At 40.0% G+C, this 22270-nt stretch overlaps 1 protein-coding gene across 2 annotated transcripts in view; it reads right to left on the bottom strand.

Moving 5' to 3' along the window:
* The window catches only part of LOC135746600 (von Willebrand factor A domain-containing protein 7-like), a 108932-nt gene that overhangs the window by 27696 nt on the left and 58966 nt on the right, over window positions 1–22270 (bottom strand). For both annotated transcript variants that reach the window (XM_065265217.1, XM_065265218.1), the window contains 4 exons: window positions 2874–2967; window positions 1369–1497; window positions 1039–1225; window positions 117–286 (listed from right to left, as the gene is read on the bottom strand). In XM_065265217.1, coding sequence (XP_065121289.1) covers window positions 117–286; window positions 1039–1225; window positions 1369–1497; window positions 2874–2967 — 580 coding nt within the window. The remainder of the gene's footprint in view (window positions 1–116; window positions 287–1038; window positions 1226–1368; window positions 1498–2873; window positions 2968–22270) is intronic.

Below are 22270 nucleotides of genomic sequence, written 5' to 3'. Positions count from 1 at the left end.
ATAACTACAACACAATGTGTACATTTACACAACACATGACTAGACACCACCAAAGCACCACCGCCACGCATTTTTGAAGTAGCCAGGTCATATATAAAATAGTATAACAGGTCTACCTGGGTCATTAAATGGAACTAGGATATATTCTGAAGGTTTCTCTGCTGATGCTATCCTGCTGTCAATAATGTTAAAGGACACTCTCTTTGCCTCTTCGATGTCATCAGACATACTGCCTGTGGTGTCAATAACAAAAGCCAGCACTGACGTCTTGTTCATCCCCACCAATCTGAGAGAAATAAAGTAAGAAATCAATTACTTTACACAGTTTTTGTAAAAAAAAAAGATCAAATGTAATTTGCAAAGGTGAGAAAAGGTTTTCTCCTCCTTTACAATTGATATATCTATAATTTTATTTATATATATGCCAACAGCTATTATATAGTAATTATATATATTATATATAATTATAGGCTCTTAATTTTAAATTCTGTTCAATTAAATTGAGAATTTCTTAGAATCAGTGTCAATCTGTCTTGCACATTTATTTGTGTATTTGCTGTCCAAGCTTAACCTGTGCATGCTAACTGCATAATTCCACCACTACGGAAAAGATTAAAAGTTCAGAAATCAGCTGATTTCATTCATTTCATTAAAATCGGTAACACTTTACAATAAGGTTGTAAGGTGGATGCCATTAGTTAATGTATTAACTAACATGAACAAACCAATACATTTGTTACAGTATTTATTCATCTTTGTTAATGTTAGTTAATAGAAAAAAAGTAATGTTAGATAATAGCTTTGATTGTTTGTTCATGTTAGTTCACAGTGCATTAACTTAACAAGATTTTAATAAAGTATTAATAATTGTTGAAATTAACATTAACAAAGATTAATAAATGCTGGATACGTGCAGTTCATAGTTCATGTTAACTAATGTAGTTAACTAATGTTAACTAATAAACCTTATTGTAAAGTGTTACCAAAATGTAATTATGGTTTATAAAAAATGAACATCTCTGAATAAGGGTCCCATACTGAAGAAAGGCCTGGTTGCCTTTGGCCAGTCGAATGTCTTCCAGCAATTCCATGGTAGCACTGATGGCCAGATCTGCAGCACGCTGGTGATAGATGCCATGACTTGAGGTGATCTCATCTTTATTGATACCTCCAGTAGGTTCTTTAAAACTGGTTGCGTCACTTTTGCCACCGTGGCTACACTTGCCTGAAAATAAATAGAAGGTTAAGTTAAGTCTGTTCATCCTGAAATGTTTTGATGTCATGAGTGTATTAAAGATTTATATTGGCTGATGATATCCAGAGCAGCTCTAAACCAATACTTCTGTGTTGGAGGGAAAGCTTCCTTACCTTCAGGTTTGGATGAGAAAAACACACCGAAATATCCTGAGGTTAGGAGGTTCTTCTCTTTTAATTCTGGGAGAATATTATCATTGCATTTATCTCCATCGCAGTTTCTGCATGTTTTCGTGTTGATACCTAGACATGTGTTTGTTTTGAAATAAACACAAAGAACACACAGTAAAAAAATCATTGAGATGTCACCTTTGTTAATTTTAAAAGAACAATAATAATTATTAACAGCTTTTGTGGTACATTATCAATTATGTTAAAGTCCTCCTGTGGTCTGAGCTGTGCGATTGAGTAAATGCGGGGAATAATTTGCATATTCATAAATCCAGGTATACTTAATGAGACAAGGGTGAAGAGTTACATTCAAGCTATTTAAAAGCATAAAAAAATACTGTCACAGGAAAAAAACTTTAACATATTATGATGCTAAAAGATGAGTTTTAAGTGATTAAATTATTGACTACATGGGGACTTTAGTATCAGTATTTTAGTCAATGATTTTACATTGATTTCAGTCGTTGACATGTTATTACTCAGTCAATATTTAAAGGAAACCTACTGTCCGATTAAAGATTTTTCATTTCCTTTTGTATGTAAATGGGTATTAGTACGTTAACAATATACAAAATTAGTTATCGTCTCCAATGTAAATCTATTTTCTGGGACTACAACAAACACACTGATTGTAGGCAAATAATTTACTTCCTGGGATTGGTGATGACAAGACCAACATTATTATAATTCCTCCCGCTTGGACTCACAGCCTGTAAGTTAACTCCTCTTATACTACGGCTCCGTTGAATGCTTGAATCCGATTGGCTTATGAACGTTCTGAGGTGTGCAATTATTTTCTGGGAAACGCACGTCAAACGTAGTTCCAGGCAGCTCTCTTGACCGCATTACAGTTCCATATCACTTTGCATAGTTAACTGTAATAACGAACTAACAGAAACAACATTACAGACGATTTTCCGAGGTAATAACAGCGCTGTTTAGAAATGCACAGAGGTAGCCTTGTTCACACAATCTCTCTCGCTCGCCCTCTCTCTCTCTCTCTCTTTCTTTCGTTCTCTCTCGGTGTCTCTGTCGCTCTCGTTCTAATAACTTTAATAACTGCATTAGAATGCTATCAACGGCTCAAGCCGGAAATCTGGAGCTACAAAAATGTACGTTATGTGGAAAATAATGTGTTTTTTGAATCATAAACCACGCAAACACATTGTATTATACCAAAAACACAGAAATTGCATGTGACAGGTTAAGTGTGTGTTTTACAGAAAAATAATCAACACCCATGGAACATTTCGCAACCAATCAGAATAAAGCATTCAACTGGCCCATGGTATAATCTGAGATAACAACATTCCTCATATATTGTATGAAAGTAATTGTTAATTACCCATTTTAATTATGCCATTAACCAACTTCGTGTGTTTAGAACCCCAAATATTTTAATGTAAAATTTAGAAAAAAAATTAATGTGGGAACAATTCCCACTATACCTGCTATGTTGTCAATTATTGCGTCCCTGTTGATGAGTTTGCTAAAAGGAACACGTTCATCCAGTTCCACCCAGTTGCTGTGGCTGTAGAAATCCTGTACATAAAAAACACATTAATTTGCATTTCGTGTTGCATTTTCAGAATGCAACAAACAGACATTATTTATTCGTTTGACTAGTCTGACATACAAAGTTAAAGGTATTTAAGTAATGCACTTAGTGGTTTTTTTTATTGCAAATTGTGTAAAAGCAATTGCTGGAGTTGCACTTAACAAAGAAACAATAAAAATTAAAACTGCAAGCAGTGATGGAAGGGCCCTCGCACACCTGACACCGCCACGCCGTGGCATGAGAAGAATTAAAGGGAACAGTAGTAAATAGGCATTTAAGCATGTAAACATAGGTGAACCATTTAAAAGTGTAGTATAATGTGCCACATTTCCTGTTGCTAATTACAAATGACAGCGAGGTAGCATCGTGTAAGATAGCATGAGAGAGAGAGAGTGAGTGAGCGAGTGTGTGTGTGTATGAGTGACTACATGTAAATATTGGCACGTAGATGTGTTCTGTCCAGGACTCTTATCAATCATGTAAAGTTTGGGACAAATCCGACATTGCATTATCATTGTAAACATGTTACTTCCTGTTACCAGCTGGTGGCGCTATGACCGTAACTGACTATTGGCATCATAAGTGACTATCAGTGATGGGAGTAACGCGTTACTGTAACTCCACTATTTTTTTAAATCAAGTAACGCAATTACAATTACTGAAATTTAAATGAGATCGTTACGCGCGTTACTCTATTTTGTAAAAAATAGACAAGACATATCTGACGTCGCAGGACTGTAGTTGGCGGCGCAATGATTCATTACACTTCATCATAGCTGACAGTGCATATAGAATGAACATGAAAAATCTAAACGGGACAACATACCTTTGTTTAAAAATTGTGCGCAAGTCATAATCCATCCGGTCTCATGTTTGTAAATTATCTTCACCAAGCAATCGCAGTATGACATCAACTTGCATTTGTAGTCCACAAAGGTAATAAATCTAAGAAATGATCATATATTCTTAGATGTTTACATCGGCTTCATGGAAGAGAACGATCCGCGATTGTTGTTTCCACTAAAATATTCACACTGCGGTGTACACCCGTGTTAAAACTCCATAGTATGTGTGAGCTCGCTTTTAGTTTTAGTTTCAGTCTCTCCGTATCCGAACAAAAAATCCACTCGCTCTGTGTCCATCTGACAAAACAATCTACTCGCTCTGTGTCCGTCCGACAAAACAATCCACGTAGCCTACTCCGTTTTCTGAATAAATATCTTCCTTTAATCCTGTGTATCATTTAAATCCAACAGAAAACAAACAATATATGACCAAAGAGCGCAGTCCCTGTGGCAAGCTTCACAAGCTGTGTTCCAATTCAAGTGCTGCACCCTACTAAGCATGCAATAAAAGGTGAGCACTTGCCCATTCAAGGCGCTCAGAAGTTCGCGAAGAGAACTGAAATGAGACGGTCTAACCTTCGGAGGACCCATAATTTGCCTCATCTGCTGCACACGGATCGTGCCTGTCAGCAGGACACAGCGGAGACGTTTCTAACTTATTAAAATAAATATGAAATCAGAAAAATTATAATTTATTTTAGAAAATTTGACATGTTGACACAATTGTCTCCAAATTTTTAAAGAGACACTACACAATTTTAACACATTTTATATTTTTGTAAACATGCAGAATATTTGTCTAAATGGTCTAAATGATATACATAAATAAACTAAGTTTAAATATTAAGATAATTTCTAACAAAAATATTCAAAGGTTGAATCTAAAGCAAAATAGGCTCCTACAGTATGTGATATATTAGAGTCTTACGTGTAAAATAGCCCATCCATATCATTTTACTCAGGGCCGGCCCTGGGCATAGGCGGAATAGGCAAATGCTAAGGGCGCCGCCGACCCCTTGGGGCGTCCGTGCGCCAAAATTATATATTTTTTTAATATATGTATATAAACATTTAACTATAAATGTTTAATTTTGCACAAGAAAACAGCAGTTATTAATGAATTATTAGTAGCATAGTATCTCGGAAGATCATGCTGTTAAATAGCTCTGTGGCTATACTGCACTGAAGCGGCAGTTTAAAATATAAACCCAGAAATCAGCCAACGTCAAGAACAAGAAAACGGAAACAACAATCAGACAGAGACGCGGAATTTACATAATGTTACACAGACCATGTTTAAATTTCAATGTTTCTGCAAAGAAATACCAACTTGTTCACTTTGTTTGGTATTAATAAGCTGCGCATTGGAGTGCTGGCCGCGGTGCTGAAGACGCGCACGGACGGAGTACTGGTGGCAGCACAGATATTTACGTGCAACCTATTGGAAACTATTATTCGTTATTATATAATTATTATTCGTTATTTTACTTTATTACTTCCACTTTAGAAGAGTTCAGCACTTTTTTATTTTAATATTTCTCTTTATATAAATACTATTTTGTACTTAAATCTATAATTTCATTATTTTACTAACCCAACTAACTCATCTGCGCTTTCCGATAGGTTGCACGTAAGGGGAAAAGTATAGCTTTCTTCCCATTGAGAAGAGTTCTGCACTTTTAAACTTTAAAAAAATATCTCTTTACAAAAAAACTTTTTTCTTATATTTAAAAGCTGTAATTTCGTTATTTTACTAACCCAATTAATGACTCCTCCGCTTTCCAATAGATTGCACGTAAATATCTGTGTATATGTGCCATCACGCGTCTTCAGCACTGCGGGGAGCAGCCAGCACTCCAATGTGCAGCTTATTAATACCAGACAAAGTTGGTATTTTTGTCCAGAAACATTGAAATTTAAACCATGGTCCGTGTAACGTAATTTAAATCCCGCGTCTCGGCCTTATTGTTTTTTTTTTTTGTTCTTGACGTTGGCTGAATTCTGGGTTTATATTTTAAACTGCTGCTTCAATGCAGTATAGCCACAAAGCTATTTAACAATGAGCACAATCTCCCGCGACACTACAACATGCTACTAAGAATTCATTTATAAGAGCTGTTTTCTTGTACAAACATTAAATATTTTAAGTTAAATGTACAGTAAAAAAGACAAGATTTTAACAATGTCAAGATCAAATGCCTGAGTAACAGGGTATTGTGTGTATGTGTGCATGTGTGTGTTTACAGAATATTTATTTAAGTTTATGAACAAAATTATTGGAACACAATTATGATTCTGTGATTCTAAAGGGCACCAGGTGAAATCTTGCCTAGGGCAGCAAATTGGCCAGGGCCGGCCCTGATTTTACTGTTTGACTGTTCAGTACTGTTCATATTTACATTTAAAAAGCAGACATAAAAGTAACTTAAAAGTTACTTTTCTAAGTAACTAATTACTTTTGATATACAGTAACCGGTAGAGTAATTCAGTTACTTTTAAAAGAAGTAATTAGTAACTGTAACTAATTACAAATTTTTTAGTAACTTGCCCAACACTGGTGACTATTGACATGTAGATGTGTTCAGTCCAGGACTCTTATTAATCATGTGAAGTTAGGGAAAGATCGGACATTGCATAATCAGTGTAAACATGTCACTTCCTGTTGTCAGCTGGTGGCGCTATAACCATAAGTGACTATTGACATGTAGATGTGTTCAGTCCAGGACTCTTATTAATCATGTGAAGTTTGGGACAGATCAGACATTGGATAATCATTGTAAACATGTCACTTCCTGTTGCCAGCTGGTGGCGCTATAACCATAAGTGACTATTGACATGTAGATGTGTTCAGGTCATGACTCTTAAGGGCCGGGTATACTTTTTTTCCGCGTCCGCGTCCGGCTCGCGCGCACGCGTCCGCGCAGCTTTCCGGGTATAGTCCCCGCGGCTACACGCGGATGGCCGCGTTCGACACTATACGCAATACAAATGATTTCTTATTCAAATTATTAGTCTAACATGCTGTCAGGGCAGCACTGATTTGGCGACATTTACAGTACATTAAAACATTAGGATAGGTAAAGAAAAGTAACTGATCCACCACTGCAAACACAGTTTAGAACAAACAAGAAGACAACAAAGAACAGGAATCAAACAAACATGCTCCACAGCTTTCTGTTCTTGGAAGAAGTAAAAGTTAAAGAAGAAAAACCATAGTGTGTGTGCAAATGCTGTCTATTTCCTTTGTATAATTGTTTATAGTGGAGTGTCCTGTCTAAATATTTTCACGCGCATTCGCTGTCGTACGCGGACTGTACGCGCACTGTCCGCGCGGTCTCAAATTTTGGGCTGCACGCGGACGGTCCGCGCGGCCGTCCGCGGACCCTCCTGATGACGAAAATGACGTCATGCGGACGGCGCGCATACGCGGACGTCCCGAGTATACTTTCGGCTTTAGCAATCATGTGAAGTTTGGGACAGATCGGACACTGAATGCCTGAGTTCCAGCAACCTGTTTCATAGCGAAACATCAAACTTTGGCTGGCCGAAACAGACACAAATTTTAATATAGAATCAAATCCTTCGCAATTTGGCATCACAAAGGCCTTAAGATGACACTCGCCAAATATGATGATGATCCGACGAAAACTGTAGGAGGAGTCAGGTAAAGTATGACTGCTGGAAATGAGAAAAACTGAGCCAAAATCTGAGAAATAATTCAAAATAGCTGACTTCCTGTTTGGTTTAGGGCGTTGCTCCAAGAGACTTTTTTGTAGGGCTTGTAATAATACATGAGCATACCGAAATTCGTACATGTAAGTTAAACACAGTCCAAGGGCTGCTTCATTCAATATTTGAAAGTGGCGCTAAAACATGTTCCTTCAGGTTGCCAGCTGGTGGCGCTATGGCTATAAATGAAAATTGTTATGTAGATGTGTTCAGGTCAGGACTCTTAGCAATCATGTGAAATTTGGGACAGATCGGACACTGTATGCATGAGTTCCAGCAACTTCCTGTTTCATTGGAAAACATCAAACTTTGTCGGGCCAGAACCGACACAAATTTTTACGTAGAGTCAAATCCTTCGCAATTTAGCATCACAAAGGCCTTAAGATGACACTCACCAAATATGAAGATGATCCGACGAAAACTGTAGGAGGAGTTAGTTAAAGTATGACGCCTGGAAATGACAAAAACTGCGCCCAAATCACAAAAATAACTCAGAATAGCTGACTTCCTGTTTGGTTTACGGCTTCGCTCCATGTGACTTTTTTGTAGGTCTTGTCATGCTACAGACGCGTACCGAATTTCGTAATTGTACGTCAAACACAGTCCGAGGGCTGCTTCGTTGAAAATTTGTAGGTGGCGCTATAGAGCCATTTTCTCACGCCTAATTCTAAAGCATACACCACATGTAAATTTTCATCACTCTTGACATCTGTGCAAAATTTCATGAGTTTTCGAGTATGTTTAGGCCCTCTAAAGTACCGCTGAAGTCGGAGAAAAAGAAAAAAAAATAATAAATATAGCTGCAAGCAGCAATGGCGGGCCCTCGCACGTTTTTTTACCGCTACACGGTGCGTCCGAGAAAACGATGCACGGTGGGCAAGGGCATCAAGTGGATAAATATCAGTGGGCTATTTAATGTTGTTACTGAGCCATTTGGGGACTGTAGGTAAAAGAAACCCCACATTTTAGACAAACGGGAGCGCTAGTGAGCCACTTAAGAGACTATGTCTTACCTGTTTGTGCACACTTAACAGCTGACAATTCTGATGTGTGTGCTGACTTTTAGGTTAATCTAAGCACGCCAAGAGCCCTAAATATGCCTGAAATAAAAGTAAAGTTTGGGGCGTTGCCATGGGACCAGCGTTTGAGATATCAAAAATCCCTTCGCAATTTATCATCTACAATGTCTCGGCATCATGTTGACCACTTCTGGTGTCAATCTCATTAATATTCTAGAAGGAGTATTTAAAAGAACATCGGCGTCAACTTAAAGGCTTAAATAAGCCTTTAAAATGAAAGTAAAGTTTGACGCGTTGCCATGGGAACAGCGTTTGAGATATCAAAAATCCCTTCGCAATTTATCATCTACTATGCCTCAGCATCATGTTGACCACTTCTGGTGTCAACCGCTTGAATATCCTAGAAGGAGTATTTAAAAGAACATTGGCGTCAACTGAAAGGCTTAAATATGCCTTTAAAATGAAAGTAAACTTTGACGCATTGCCATGGGACCAGCGTTTGAGATATCAAAAATCCCTTCACAATTTATCATCTACAATGTCTCGGCATCATGTTGACCACTTCTGGTGTCAATCTCATGAATATTCTAGAAGGAGTATTTAAAGGAACATTGGCGTCAACTGAAAGGCTTCAATATGCCTTTAAAATGAAAGTAAAATTTGACGCGTTGCCATGGGAACAGCGTTTGAGATATCAAAAATCCCTTCGCAATTTATCATCTACAATGTCTCGGCATCATGTTGACCACTTCTCGTGTCAATCGCATGAAAATCCTAGAAGGAGTATTTAAAAGAACATCGCATGCAACGGAAAGGCTTAAATATGCCTTTAAAATGAAAGTAAAATTTGACAGGTTGCCATGAGAACAGCGTTTGAGATATCAAAAATCCCTTCGCAATTTATCATCTACAATGTCTTGGCATCATGTTGACCACTTCTCATGTAAATCGCATGAAAATCCTCGGAGGAGTATTTAAAAGAACATCGCATGGAACTGTCAAAAAAAAAACACCTTTGTGACTGACACACTTCCTGGCGCCTGGTGGTGGCGCTATACCCGGGAGTCACAATAGGCACATCGATGCGATCGGAATCTTCAGACGAACAAACACCCCGCGTGTCATCACAATAAGACATTTTTTGCCTTAGATATTAGACACTTCCTGTTTCCCTGAATTCGCCATAAATTTGTCGCCTCGCCATGGCAGAACCGTTCAAGATATCAAAAATCCCTTCGCAATTTAGCAAGTCCAATGTCTCGACATCATGTTCACCACGTTTGGTGTCAATCCCATGAATCCTCTAGGAGGAGTATTTAAAAGTTCAACGCATGCATTTTTTAAACAATCCAAAATAGCTGACTTCCTGTTGGGCGGAGCTTAAATGTTAGAGGGCGAAAGTTGTTTGGGTCAATGAGATCTATATGTGTACCAACTCTCGTACATGTGCGTAAATTTTTGCCCGATCTGTGCCCTAATGTTTGTTTTTGCATTACAGGGGGCGCTACAGAGCCCCCTTGCCACGCCCGAGTTCTAGCCTTTGCCGGGTCCTAATGGCCGACGACTCTGACGTCTCTGCCAATTTCCAAGAGTTTTTGAGTATGTTAAGGCCCCCAAATTGCCCCAAAACGGAAAAAAAAAAAATAAAAAAAAAATAAAAATATAGCTGCAAGCAGCAATGGCGGGCCCTCGCACGTTTTTTTAAACGCTACACGATGCGTCCGAGAAAACGATGCACGGCGGGCAAGGGCATCAAGTGGGTAAACATCAGTGGGCTATTTAATGTTGTTACTGAGCCATTTGGGGACTGTAGGTAAAAGAAAAACCCCACATTTTAGACAAACGGGGGCGCTAGTGAGCCACTAAAGAGACACGCCTTTGTCTGACCTATTTGTCCACTCTGAACAGCCGACAACTCTGATGTTTGTGCCGACTTTTAGGTTAATCTAAGCACGCCAAGAGTCCTAAATATGCCTGAAATAAATGTAAAGTTTGGGGGGTTGCCATGGGAACAGCGTTCGAGATATCAAAAATCCCTTCGCAATTTATCATCTACTATGTCTCGGCATCATGTTGACTGCTTTTGGTGTCAATCTCATTAATATTCTAGAAAGAGTATTTAAAAGAATATCGGCGTCAACTGAAAGGCTTAAATAAGCCTTTAAAATGAAAGTAAAGTTTGGCGCGTTGCCTTGGGAACAGCGTTCAAGATATCAAAAATCCCTTCGCAATTTATCATCTACAATGTCTCAGCATTTTGTTGACCACTTCTGGAGTCAATCACATTATTTCCCTAGAAGGAGTATTTAAAAGAACATCGCATGCAACTGTCAGGCTTAATTTAACATTTAAAATGAAAGTAAAATTTGACGCGTTGTCATGGGAACAGCGTTCGAGATATCAAAAATCCCTTCGCAATTTATCATCTACAATGTCTCGACATCATGTTGAACACTTCTGGTGTCAATCTCATGAAAATCCTAGAAGGAGTATTTAAAAGTTTCCTGCATGCAACAGAAAGGCTTAAATATGCCTTTAAAATGAAAGTAAAGTTTGACGCGTTGCCATGGGAACAGCGTTTGAGATATCAAAAATCCCTTCGCAATTTATCATCTACAATGTCTCGGCATCATGTTGACCACTTCTGGTGTCAATCTCATGAAAATCCTAGAAGGAGTATTTAAAAGAACATTGCATGGAACTGTCAAAAAAATCCACCTTTGTGACTGACACACTTCCTGGCGCCTGGTGGTGGCGCTATACCCGGTAGTCACAATAGACACATCGATGCGATCGGAATCTTCAGACGAACAAACACCCCGCATGGCATCACAATAAGATATTTTTTGCCCTAGATATTAGACACTTCCTGTTTCTCTGATTTCGCCACAAATTTGTCGCCTCGCCATGGCAGAACCGTTCGAGATATCAAAAATCCCTTCGCAATTTAGCAAGTCCAATGTCTCGACATCATGTTCACCACGTTTGGTGTCAATCGCATGAATCCCCTGGGAGGAGTATATAAAAGTTCAACGCATGCATTTTTTAAACAATCCAAAATAGCCGACTTCCTGTTGGGCGGAGCTTAAATGCTAGAGGGCGAAAGTTGTTCGGGTCGATGAGATCTATAAGCGTACCAAGTCTCGTACATGTGCGTACATTTTTGCCTGATCTGTGCATCAATGTTTTTTTTTGCATTACAGGGGGCGCTACAGAGCCCCTGTGCCACGCCCGTGTTCCAGCCTTTGGATTTCTGCGATGACGGACGACTCTGACGTCTGTGCCAATTTTCAAGAGTTTTCGAGTATGTTAAGGCCCCCAAAAAGTCCAAAAGTGTTAAAAAAAAAAAAATAATAATAATAATAATAATAAATATAGCTGCAAGCAGCGATGGCGGGCCCTCGCACGTTTGTTTACCGCTACACGTTGCCTCCGAGAAAACGATGCACGGTGGGCATGTGCATCAAGTGGGTATATATCAGTGTACTATTTCATGTTGCTACTGACCCATTTAGGTACAGTAGGTAAAAGAAACCCCATATTTTAGACAAACGGGGGCGCTAGTCAGTCACTAAATAGACACGCCTTTATCTGACAATTTTGTCAACACTTAACAGCCGACAAATCAGATGTGTGTGCCAAATTTAAACTTAATCTACGCTGCCAAGAGCCTGAAATATGCCTGAAATAAAAGTAAGTTTGACGCGTTGCCATGGGAACAGCTTTCGATGTGTCAAAAATTCCTTTGCAATTTAACGTCTTCAATGTCTCAACATCATGTTGACCACTTCTGGTGTCAATCGCATGAATCCCATACGAGGAGTATTCAAAAGTTCACAGCATGTAACTGTCAGCCTTAAATATGCTGGAAAATGAAAGCAAAGTTTGACTCGTTGCCATGGGAACAACGTTTGAGATATCAAAAATCCCTTCGCAATTTATCATCTACAATGTCTCAGCATCATGTTGACAACTTCTGGAGTCAATCGCATGAAAATCCTAGAAGGAGTATTTAAAAGAGCATTGCATGGAACTGTAAGGCTTAAATATGCCTTTAAAATGAAAGTAAAGTTTGACTCGTTGCCATGGGAACAGCGTTCGAGATATCAAAAATCCCTTCGCAATTTATCATCTACTATGTCTCGGCATCATGTTGACCACTTCTGGTGTCAATCTCATGAATATCCTAGAAGGAGTATTTAAAAGAACATCGGTGTGAACTTAAAGGCTTAAATAAGCCTTTAAAATGAAAGTAAAGTTTGACACGTTGCCATGGGAACAGCGTTTGACATATCAAAAATCCCTTCGCAATTTATCATCTACAATGTCTCGGCATCATGTAGACCACTTCTGGAGTCAATCGCATGAATATTCTAGAAGGAGTATTTAAAAATACATTGGCGTCAACTGAAAGGCTTAAATATGCCTTTAAAATGAAAGTAAAGTTTGACGCGTTGCCATGGGAACAGCGTTTGAGATATCAAAAATCCCTTCGCAATTTATCATCTACAATGTCTCGGCATCATGTTGACCACTTCTGGTGTCAATCTCATGAAAATCCTAGAAGGAGTATTTAAAAGAACATTGCATGGAACTGTCAAAAAAATCCAGCTTTGTGACTGACACACTTCCTGGCGCCTGGTGGTGGCGCTATACCCGGGAGTCACAATAGGCACATCGATGCGATCAGAATCTTCAGACGAACAAACACCCCGCGTGTCATCACAATAAGACATTTTTTGCCCTAGATATTAGACACTTCCTGTTTCTCTGATTTTGCCACAACTTTGTCGCCTCGCCATGGCAGAACCGTTCGAGATATCAAAAATCCCTTCGCAATTTAGCAAGTCCAATGTCTCGACATCATGTTCACCACGTTTGGTGTCAATCGCATGAATCCCCTGGGAGGAGTATATAAAAGTTCAACGCATGCATTTTTTAAACAATCCAAAATAGCCGACTTCCTGTTGGGCGGAGCTTAAATGTTAGAGGGCGAAAGTTGTTCGGGTCGATGAGATCTATAAGCGTACCAAGTCTCGTACATGTGCGTACATTTTTGCCCGATCTGTGCATCAATGTTTTTTTTTGCATTACAGGGGGCGCTACAGAGCCCCTGTGCCACGCCCGTGTTCCAGCCTTTGGATTTCTGCGATGACGGACGACTCTGACGTCTGTGCCAATTTTCAAGAGTTTTCGAGTATGTTAAGGCCCCCAAAAAGTCCAAAAGTGTTAAAAAAAAAAAAAAAAAAAAAAAAAAAAAAATAATAAAAATAATAAATCCGAGCAAAAACAATAGGGCTTCGCACCTACGGTGCAGGCCATTCTGGCCTGCTCCTCGGTGCTCGAGCCCTAAATATAGCTGCAAGCAGCAATGGCGGGCCCTCGCACGTTTTTTTTACCGCTACACGGTGCGTCCGAGAAAACGATGCACGGTGGGCAAGGGCCTCAAGTGGGTAAATATCAGTGGGCTATTTAATGTTGTTACTGAGCAATTTGGGGACTGTAGGTAAAAGAAACTCCACATTTTAGACAAACGGGGGCACTAGTGAGCCACTTAAGAGACACGCCTATGTCTGACCTGTTTGTGCACACTTAACAGCCAACAACTCTGATGTGTGTGCCAACTTTAAGGTTAATCTAAGCACGTCCAGAGCCTTAAACATGCCTAAAATTAAAGTAAAGTTTGACGCGTTGCCATGGGAACAGCGTTCAAGATGTCAAAAATTCCTTCACAATTTATCATCTACTATGCCTCAGCATCATGTTGACCACTTCTGGAGTCAATCGCATGAATATCCTAGAAGGAGTATTTAAAAGAACATCGGCGTCAACTGAAAGGCTTAAATATGCCTTTAAAATTAAAGTAAAGTTTGACACGTTGCCATGGGAACAGCGTTCAAGATATCAAAAATCCCTTTGCAATTTATCATCTACAATGTCTCGGCATCATGTTGACCACTTTTGGTGTCAATCGCATGAATAGTCTAGAAGGAGTATTTAAAAGAACATCGGCGTCAACTGAAACGCTTAAATATGCCTTTAAAATGAAAGTAAAGTGTGACGCGTTGCCATGGGAACAGCGTTTGAGATATCAAAAATCTCTTCGCAATTTATCATCTACAATGTCTCAGCATTATGTTGACCACTTCTGGAGTCAATCACATTATTTCCTCAGGAGGAGTATTTAAAAGTTTACTGCATGCAGCTGTAAGGCTTAAATATGCCTTTAAAATGAAAGTAAAGTTTTACACGTTGCCATGGGAACAGCGTTCGAGATATCAAAAATCCCTTCGCAATTTATCATCTACAATGTCTCGCCATCATGTTGACCACTTCTGGTGTCAATCGCATGAATATCCTAGAAGGAGTATTTAAAGGAACATCGGCGTCAACTGAAAGGCTTAAAAATGCCTTTAAAATGAAAGTAAAGTTTGAAGCGTTGCCATGGGAACAGCGTTTGAGATATCAAAAATCCCTTCGCAATTTATCATCTACAATGTCTCGCCATCATGTTGACCACTTTTGGTGTTAATCGCATGAATATCCTAGAAGGAGTATTTAAAGGAACATCAGCGTCAACTGAAAGGCTTAAATATGCCTATAAAATGAAAGCAAAGTTTGACGCGTTGCCATGGAAACAGCGTTTGAGATATCAAAAATCCCTTCGCAATTTATCATCTACAATTTCTCAGCATTATGTTGACCACTTCTGGAGTCAATCACATTATTTACTCAGGAGGAGTATTTAAAAGTTTACCACATGCAGCTGTAAGATTTAAATATGCCTTAAAAATGAAAGTAAAGTTTGACAGGTTGCCATGGGAACAGCGTTCGAGATATCAAAAATCCCTTCGCAATTTATCATCTACAATGTCTTGGCATCATGTTGACCACTTTTGGTGTCAATCGCATAAACATTGTAGGAGGAGTATTTAAAAGAACATCGCATGGAACTGTCAAAAAAAATCCACCTTCGTGACTGACACACTTCCTGGCGCCTGGTGGTGGCGCTATACCCGGGAGTCACAATAGGCACATCGATGCGATCGGAATCTTCAGACGAACAAACACACCGCGTGTCATCACAATAAGACATTTTTTGCCTTTGATATTAGACACTTCCTGTTTCTCTGATGTCGCCATAAATTTGTCGCCTCGCCATGGCAACACCGTTCGAGATATCAAAAATCCCTTCGCAATTTAGCAAGTCCAATGTCTCGACATCATGTTCACCACGTTTGGTGTCAATCGCATGCATCCACTAGGAGGAGTATTTAAAAGTTCAACGCTTGCATTGTTTAAACAATCCAAAATAGCCGACTTCCTGTTGGGCGGAGCTTAAATGTTAGAGGGCGAAAGTTGTTCGGGTCGATGAGATCTATATGCGTACCAATTCTCGTACATGTGCGCTCATTTTTGTCCGATCTGTGCATCAAAGTTTTTTTTTGCATTACAGGGGGCGCTATAGAGCCCCCGTGCCACGCCCGTGTTCCAGACTTTGGATTTCTGCGATGACGGACGACTCTGACGTCTGTGCCAATTTTCAAGAGTTTTCGAGTATGTTAAGGCCCCCAAAAAGTCCAAAAGTGTTAAAAAAAATAAAAAAATAAAAAAATAATAATAATAATAATAATAATAAAAATAAATATAGCTGCAAGCAGCAATGGCGGGCCCTCGCACGTTTTTTTACCGCTACACGATGCGTCCGAGAAAACGATGCACGGTGGGAAAGGGCATCTAGTGGGTAAATATCAGTGGACTATTTAATGTTGTTACTGAGCTATTTGGGGACTGTAGCTAAAAGAAACCCCACATTTTAGACAAGCGGGGGCACTAGTGAGCCACTTAAGAGACACGCCTTTATCTGACCTTTCAGTGCACACTTAACAGCCGACAAATCTGATGTGTGTGCCAAATTTGAAGTCAATCTAAGCACACCAAGAGCCTTTAATATGCCTGAAATAAAAGAAAACTTTGACGCGTTGCCATGGGAACAGCGTTTGAGATATCAAAAATCCCTTCGCAATTTATCATCTACTATGCCTCAGCATCATGTTGACCACTTTGGTGTCAATCGCATGAATATATTAGAAGGAGTATTTAAAGGAACATCGGCGTCAACTGAAAGGCTTAATATGCCTTTAAAATGAAAGTAAACTTTGACACGTTGCCATGGGAACAGCGTTTGAGATATCAAAAATCCCTTCACAATTTATCATCTACTATGCCTCAGCATCATGTTGACCACTTTTGGTGTCAATCGCATGAATATATTAGAAGGAGTATTTAAAGGAACATCGGCGTCAACTGAAAGGCTTAAATGTGCCTTTAAAATGAAAGTAAACTTTGACGCGTTGCCATGGGAACAGCGTTTGAGATATCAAAAATCCCTTCGCAATTTATCATCTACAATGTCTCTGCATCATGGTGACCACTTTTGGTGTCAATTGCATGATCATTCTAGAAGGAGTATTTAAAGGAACATCGGCGTCAACTGAAAAGCTTAAATATGCCTTTAAAATGAAAGTAAACTTTGACGCGTTGCCATGGGAACAGCGTTTGAGATATCAAAAATCCCTTCGCAATTTATCATCTACAATGTCTCGGCATCATGTTGACCACTTTTGGTGTCAATCGCATGAATATCCTAGAAGGAGTATTTAAAGGAACATCGGCGTCAACTGAAAGGCTTAAAAATGCCTTTAAAATGAAAGTAAAGTTTGACGCGTTGCCATGGGAACAGCGTTTGAGATATCAAAAATCCCTTCGCAATTTATCATCTACAATGTCTCGGCATCATGTTGACCACTTTTGGTGTCAATCGCATGAATATCCTAGAAGGAGTATTTAAAGGAACATCGGCGTCAACTGAAAGGCTTAAAAATGCCTTTAAAATGAAAGTAAAGTTTGACGCGTTGCCATGGGAACAGCGTTTGAGATATCAAAAATCCCTTCGCAATTTATCATCTACAATCTCTCGGCTTCATGTTCACCACTTTTGGTGTCAATTGCATGATTTTTCTAGAAGGAGTATTTAAAAGAACATAACATGGAACTGTCAAAAAAAATCCAACTTTGTGACTGACACACTTACTGGCGCCTGGTGGTGGCGCTATATCCGGGAGTCACAATAGGCACATCGATGCGATCGGAATCTTCAGACGATCAAACACCCCGCTTGGCATCACAATAAGATATTTTTTGCCTTAGAAATTAGACACTTCCTGTTTCTCTAAATTCGCCATAAATTCGTCGCCTCGCCATGGCAAAACCGTTCGAGATATCAAAAATCCCTTCGCAATTTAGCAAGTACAATGTCTCGACATCATGATCACCACGTTTGGTGTCAATCCCATGAATCCACTAGGAGGAGTATTTAAAAGTTCAACGAATGCATTTTTTAAACAATCCAAAATAGCCGACTTCCTGTTGGGCGGAGCTTAAATGTTAGAGGGCGAAAGTTGTTCGGGTCGATGAGATCTATATGCGTACCAACTCTCGTACATGTGCGTACATTTTTGCCCGATCTGTGCATCAATGTTTTTTTTTGCATTACAGGGGGCGCTATAGAGCCCCCGTGCCACGCCCGTGTTCCAGCCTTTGGATTTCTGCGATGACGGACGACTCTGACGTCTGTGCCAATTTTCAAGAGTTTTCGAGTATGTTAAGGCACCCAAAAAGTCCAAAAGTGTTAAAAAAAAAAAAATAAAAAAAAAAAAAATAATAAAAATAATAATCCGAGCAAAAACAATAGGGCTTCGCACCTACGGTGCAGGCCATTCTGGCCTGCTCCTCGGTGCTCGGGCCCTAATAATCCGAGCAAAAACAATAGGGCTTCGCACCTTTCAGTGCAGGCCATTCTGGCCTGCTCCTCGGTGCTCGAGCCCTAAATATAGCTGCAAGCAGCAATGGCGGGCCCTCGCACGTTTTTTTACCGCTACACGATGCGTCCGAGAAAACGATGCACGGTGGGCAAGGGCATCAAGTGGGTAAACATCAGTGGGCTATTTAATGTTGTTACTGAGCCATTTGGGGACTGTAGGTAAAAGACAAACCCCACATTTTAGACAAACGGGGGCGCTAGTGAGCCACTAAAGAGACACGCCTTTGTCTGATCTATTTGTCCACTCTGAACAGCCGACAACTCTGATGTGTGTGCCAATGTTTAGGTTAATCTAAGCACGCCAAGAATTCCTAAATATGCCTGAAATAAAAGTAAAGTTTGGGGCGTTGCCATGGGAACAGCGTACGAGATATCAAAAATCCCTTCACAAATTATCATCTACAATGTCTCGGCATCATGTTGACCACTTCTGGAGTCAATCACATTATTTCCTCAGGAGGAGTATTTAAAAATTTACCGCATGCAGCTGTAAGGTTTAAATATGCCTTAAAAATGAAAGTAAAGTTTGACAGGTTGTCATGGGAACAGCGTTTGAAATATCAAGAATCCCTTCGCAATTTATCATCTACAATATCTCGGCTTCATGTTGACCACTTTTGGTGTCAATTGCATGATTATTCTAGAAGGAGTATATAAAAGTTCACTGCATGCAACTGTAAGGCTTAAATATGCCTTTAAAATGAAAGTAAACTTTGACGCGTTGCCATGGGAACAGCGTTTGAGATATCAAAAATCCCTTCGCAATTTATCATCTACAATGTCTCGCCATCATGTTGACCACTTCTGGTGTTAATCGCATGAATATCCTAGAAGGAGTATATTAAAGGAACATCGGCGTCAACTAAAAGGCTTAAATATGCCTTTAAAATGAAAGTAAAGTTTGACGCGTTGCCATGGGAACAGCGTTTGAGATATCAAAAATCCCTTCGCAATTTATCATCTACAATGTCTCGGCATCATGTTGACCACTTTTGGTGTCAATTGCATGAATATCCTAGAAGGAGTATTTAAAAGAACATAGCATGGAATTGTCAAAAAAATCCAGCTTTGCGACTGACACACTTCCTGGCGCCTGGTGGTGGCGCTATACCCGGGAGTCACAATAGGCACATCGATGCGATCGAAATCTTCAGACGAACAAACACCCTGCATGGCATCACAATAAGATATTTTTTGCCTTAGAAATTAGACACTTCCTGTTTCTCTAAATTCGCCATAAATTCATCGCCTCGCCATGGCAGAACCGTTCGAGATATCAAAAATCCCTTCGCAATTTAGCAAGTACAATGTCTGGACATCATGATCACCACGTTTGGTGTCAATCCCATGAATCCACTAGGAGGAGTATTTAAAAGTTCAACGAATGCATTTTTGAAACAATCCAAAATAGCCGACTTCCTGTTGGGCGGAGCTTAAATGTTAGAGGGCGAAAGTTGTTCGGGTCGATGAGATCTATATGCGTACCAACTCTCGTACATGTGCGTAAATTTTTGCCCGATCTGTGCATCAATGTTTTTTTTTGCATTACAGGGGGCGCTATAGAGCCCCCGTGCCACGCCCGTGTTCCAGCCTTTGGATTTCTGCGATGACGGACGACTCTGACATCTGTGCCAATTTTCAAGAGTTTTCGAGTATGTTAAGGCCCCCAAAAAGTCCAAAAGTGTTAAAAAAAAAAAAAAAATAATAATAATAAATATAGCTGCAAGCAGCAATGGCGGGCCCTCGCACGTTTTTTTTACCGCTACACGGTGCGTCCAAGAAAACGATGCACGGTGGGCAAGGGCATCAAGTGGGTAAATATCAGTGGGCTATATAATGTTGTTACTGAGCCATTTGGGGACTGTAGCTAAAAGAAACCCCAGACTTTAGACAAAAGGGGGCGCTAGTGAGCCACTTAAGAGACACGCCTATGTCTGACCTTTTTGTGCACACTTAACAGCCGAAAACTCTGATGTGTGTGTCAACATTAATGTTAATCTAAACGAGTCAAGAGCCTTAAATATGCCTGAAATAAAAGTGAAGTTTGCAGCATTGCCATTGGAACGGCGTTTGAGATATCAAAAATCCCTTCGCAATTTATCATCTACAATGTCTCGGCATCATGTTGACCACTTCTCGTCTCAATCGCATGAAAATCCTAGAAGGAGTATTTAAAAGAACATCGCATGGAACTGACAAAAAAATTCACCTTTGTGACCTACACACTTCCTGGCGCCTGGTGGTGGCGCTATTCCCGGGAGTCACAATAGGCACATCGCTGCGATCGGAATCTTCAGATGAACAAACACCCCGCGTGTCATCACAATAAGACATTTTTTGCCTTAGATATTAGACACTTCCTGTTTCTCTAAATTCGCCATAAATTTGTCGCCTCACCATGGCAGAACCGTTCGAGATATCAAAAATCCCTTCGCAATTTATCATCTACAAGGTCTCGGCATCATGTTCACCACGTTAGGTGTCATTCGCATGAATCCTCTATGAGGAGTATTTAAAAGTTCACCGCATGCATTTTTGAAACAATCCAAAATAGCCGACTTCCTGTTGGGCGGAGCTAAAATGTTTGAGTGCAAAAGTTGTTTGGGTCGATGAGATCTATATGCATACCAACTCTCGTACATGTGCGTACATGTTTGCTCGATCTGTGCCCCAATGTTTGTTTTTGCATTACAGGAGGCGCTACAGAGCTCCCTTGCCACGCCCATATTCCAGCCTTTGCATGAGCCTAGTGGCATGTGACTTTTACATCTGTGCCAAATTCCCGGTGTTTTCGAGCATGTTAAGGCACCCAAAGTGCACGCCAAGAGCTTAAATATGCCTGAAAATGAAAGTAAAGTTTGACGTGTTGCCATGGGAACAGCGTTAGAGATATCAAAAATCCCTTCGCAATTTATCATCTACAATGTCTCAGCATCATGTTGACCACTTTTGGTGTCAATCGCATGAAAATCCTAGGAGGAGTATTTAAAAGTTCACCACATGCAACTGTCAAGAAATCCACCTTTTGTGACTGCCACACTTCCTGGTGCCTGTTGGTGGCGCTATACCCGAGACTCAAAATAGGCACATCGATGCGATCGGAATCCTTGGCCGAACATACACACTGCGTTTCATCCCAATAAGAAATTTTTTGCTTTAGATATTAGACACTTCCTGTTTCATTGAATTCGCCATAAATTTGTCGCCTCGCCATGGCAACACCGTTTGAGATATCAAAAATCCCTTCGCAATTTAGCAAGTCCAATGTCTCAGCATCATGTTCACCACGTTTGGTGTCAATCGTATGAATTCCCTAGGAGAAGTATTTAAAAGTTCATGACTGACATACTTCCTGGCGCCTGGTGGTGGCGCTATACCCGGGAGTCACAATAGGCACATCGATGCGATCGGAATCTTCAGACGAACAAACTACCCGTATGGCATTACAATAAGATATTTTTTGCCTTAGATATTAGACACTTCCTGTTTCTCTGATTTCGCCATGAATTTGTCGCCTCGCCATGGCAGAATCGTTCGAGATATCAAAAATCCCTTCGCAATTTAGCAAGTACAATGTCTCGGCATCATGATCACCACGTTTGGTGTCATTTGCATGTATACCCTAGGAGGAGTATTTAAAAGTTCACCGCATGCATTGTTGAAACAATACAAAATAGCCGACTTCCTGTTGGGCGGAGCTTAAATGTTAGAGGGCGAAAGTTGTTCGGGTCGATGAGATCTATAAGCGTACAAAGTCCCGTACATGTGCGTACATTTTTGCCCGATCTGTGCATCAATGTTTTTTTTTGCA

This window comes from Paramisgurnus dabryanus, chromosome 4, assembly GCF_030506205.2.
Source record: "Paramisgurnus dabryanus chromosome 4, PD_genome_1.1, whole genome shotgun sequence".
NCBI classification, from domain to species: domain Eukaryota; kingdom Metazoa; phylum Chordata; class Actinopteri; order Cypriniformes; family Cobitidae; genus Paramisgurnus; species Paramisgurnus dabryanus.
The sequence above is the reverse complement of the archived record's forward strand: the minus strand, read 5'-3'. Positions and strand labels throughout refer to the sequence as shown.